Source organism: Manacus vitellinus, unplaced genomic scaffold (assembly GCF_001715985.3).
Source record: "Manacus vitellinus isolate BGI_N305 unplaced genomic scaffold, ASM171598v3 scaffold_47_pilon, whole genome shotgun sequence".
Lineage (NCBI taxonomy): Eukaryota > Metazoa > Chordata > Aves > Passeriformes > Pipridae > Manacus > Manacus vitellinus.
Window position 1 is genome coordinate 5,268,675 of NW_021940585.1, and position 2,673 is coordinate 5,271,347.

At 60.5% G+C, this 2,673-nt stretch overlaps 1 protein-coding gene across 1 annotated transcript in view; it reads right to left on the reverse strand.

Annotated features, from left to right (window-relative positions):
* Nucleotides 1-2,673, reverse strand: part of FOXP4 (forkhead box P4) — a 34,494-nt gene that overhangs the window by 15,145 nt on the left and 16,676 nt on the right. Inside the window, exon 4 of the mRNA XM_029962508.1 lies at nucleotides 2,056-2,213. Within this exon, the coding sequence (XP_029818368.1) occupies nucleotides 2,056-2,213 (158 nt within the window). The remainder of the gene's footprint in view (nucleotides 1-2,055; nucleotides 2,214-2,673) is intronic.

Here is a 2,673-nt window from a genome sequence, read left to right on the forward strand (position 1 = left end):
GCCCCTTGCAGCACTGGGCTTGGAGAAGCCAAGTGTTAAGGGAAGAGCAGGATATGAGGGTGAGGGGCTGCCTGGAGCTTCCCAGCCCTGCACCACAGCTCCTTGTTCCCCCCACACCCAGGATGCCGCTGGGGGTGGGGGTTCACCATCACACCCTAGCACAGGAAAATGCTCCAGGAGGACTGGGATGTGCTACAGCTCAGCCCCAGCCCAGTGGGATTCATGGATTCACGGATCAGCTGCCTTGCTTGGCCCCTTCCTCACGCCCCCACTGTGGCACAGCTCCCCCCAGCCCAGAGACACACAGCACCCCCCAGGACGGGATGCTGCTAACAGGCGCTTCCGACACGTTCCCATCCTCCTTTCCTGTTCTCCCCTTCCCCTTCCCTGCTGGGGGACCCCCAGCTGTGCTGCTCCCGAGGAGATCTGAGCTGCTCCTCCAGGAGATGCTGCTCCTCCAGGAGATGCTGCTCCTCCAGGAGATGCTGCTCCTCCAGGAGATGCTGCTCCCTGCTCCCGGCACCTTCCCGGCTGCTGCTCCCTGGCCGAGCCGCTGGCTCACAGTTACAGCGAGAGGAGCCCCGGGAATGGGGCAGAGGGGAAGCAGGAGGCGCTGGGTTTCCAAACCTCGCAGCGGGGCTGTAATGAAATACGGCCGCGGGTTTCCAGGAAGGAGCCGACGCCGGCCAGGAGCGGCTCTGCGGCGGCATCCCAGACACGCCAGCTATTCCCTGTGCCACCGGGGCAGCCACGGCAGGCAAAGCAGAGCACGGGCTTTAGGAACAGCAGCTGCCCACGTTCTTGGGGTGAACCCAACCCCACAAAGCCCGTCTGGGGGGTCTGGGGAGGGGAAACACTGACATCCACTTGCTGGGACCCCCTCGGTGCTTTTCCTAGCCATGATGCTGCCAGGAGCCAGATACACACCCCTCCAGCAGCATTTGATGCCCCTTCCCCCCCCACCAGCCTCTCTTTCTTAGTGGATGAATTTCCCATTTCCTCTGTACCATTTAATTAAAAGTTAACACGCGCTTTTTAAGCCGGAGCCCGCTAAGCAAGTGCTTTGTTAGAGCTTAATTATATCCCCGCTCAGAGCTGCAACAGAACATCGCCACGGCCAAGGGGAAAGTCCTTGAGGAAGCTCAGATTTATGCCTCCCCCGTTCCTGGAGCACCAGCAGCCACTCCAGCTCCTGCAGATGGCTCTGATAAACCTGACCCCGTAAATACGCCACCACCCCGCAGTGAAAGCCCAGGTCAGTCTGCAGAGACTGGAGTAGGAGCCAACCCGACCCTGAGCCACTCCAGCCACCCTGGTCCCCTGTGTGACTGGCACATCCCCAAAATACAGCCACAACACCAGGCAGGGCATCACTGTGGGAAAGGACAGCAAAAACTGTTGTGTAAAGGGAGTTATACAACACTGATGGAATCACACGGGCATGAAATGCTTCTCCACCAGGCACCCACCTCCCCAGACAGGGCCCACTGCTGCCAACACGGTGCCAGCAGGGGCTGAGAGCATCCCCTGGCTGAGTGTCTCCCGTTGGAAAAGCCCTTTGCTGGCATCACTGCTACTCCACACAGTGCTGGGGTTCTGGAAAACCGCCCTTCCTGGCAGGAAAAGCCCTGCTTTGAGTTCCCATCTGACCAGCCCTGCCTACTTGCCAGGGTGCTGCTGTGCCAGCTCAGCCAAGACTGGGCTGCCCAACTCGAGCTGTGCCAGGCAAGGGCTGAGCTGAGCCTGCTCTGCCCCCACCCCAGGGGGAACTGGGGAGCCTTGCTCTGTGCTGGGGGCAGTGACCTGCCCCTGCCCCTGGGGAGGGTCCAGCAGCCCCACAGCCCTGACCTCACTGCTCCCCACACACCCCACAGCCCCTGGACACGCTGCTGAGAACAATGCAGCTCAGTGCATGTGCCAGATCACAGGCAGGAGGAGGAAGAACAACAACTCCCAGCACCTGGACTGGCCATCCAACACCCCCCAGAGCAGGATGCCCCCGTGCCCCATCCCTGCTGGCTCCCAGCTGCCCGGGGTGCTGGGGTTCCTGCACACCTTGTTGTGCTCCGGTCCTCCTTTAATTTGCCGCCAGATCTGATGGCCCAGCGCCCTCCACGTGAGCTCACCTCTTTGGGTTGCTGCTTTCCAGCTTGCTGCTGTGTCAATAGCTGCAGGTGAAGCTGCTCCTGTTGCTTCTTGTAGTATTCCTGCAGCTGGGAGGGGAGAGAGCAACCGGATTAGCAGCAGAAACACCCCAAGCCCAGTACCAGGCTTTGCCACAGCCACGTCAGCTCCTGGCACTGTGTCATTAGGGCAGGCTCCTGGCTACAGGGTGGAGGGAAAGGACCCACCAGAGGAGTCAGGGCACCAGAAGAACCCTGGGCACATGTTCCCAAAGGCTCTGGATCCCCACAGCAAGTGAAATCTCCCAGCACCAGCAGTGCCAAACCCGCTGCTTGTTTTATTGTCCCTTAGAAGCAGCCCTGGGTGCTCTGGCAGCAGGGTGTTTCAGCTGTGGGGAAACCCCATTTTCAGCACAGTGGGACCCCAAAACCCCCCTGGCAATTGCAGTGAGAGCCAGGGGGACTCCCAGCTGGGAAGGGGTCAGAAATAGCCACAGCCCCTGGTCTGGCCCTAAATAAACTGTGGGTGACGGATTTGGTGTGTGCAGGG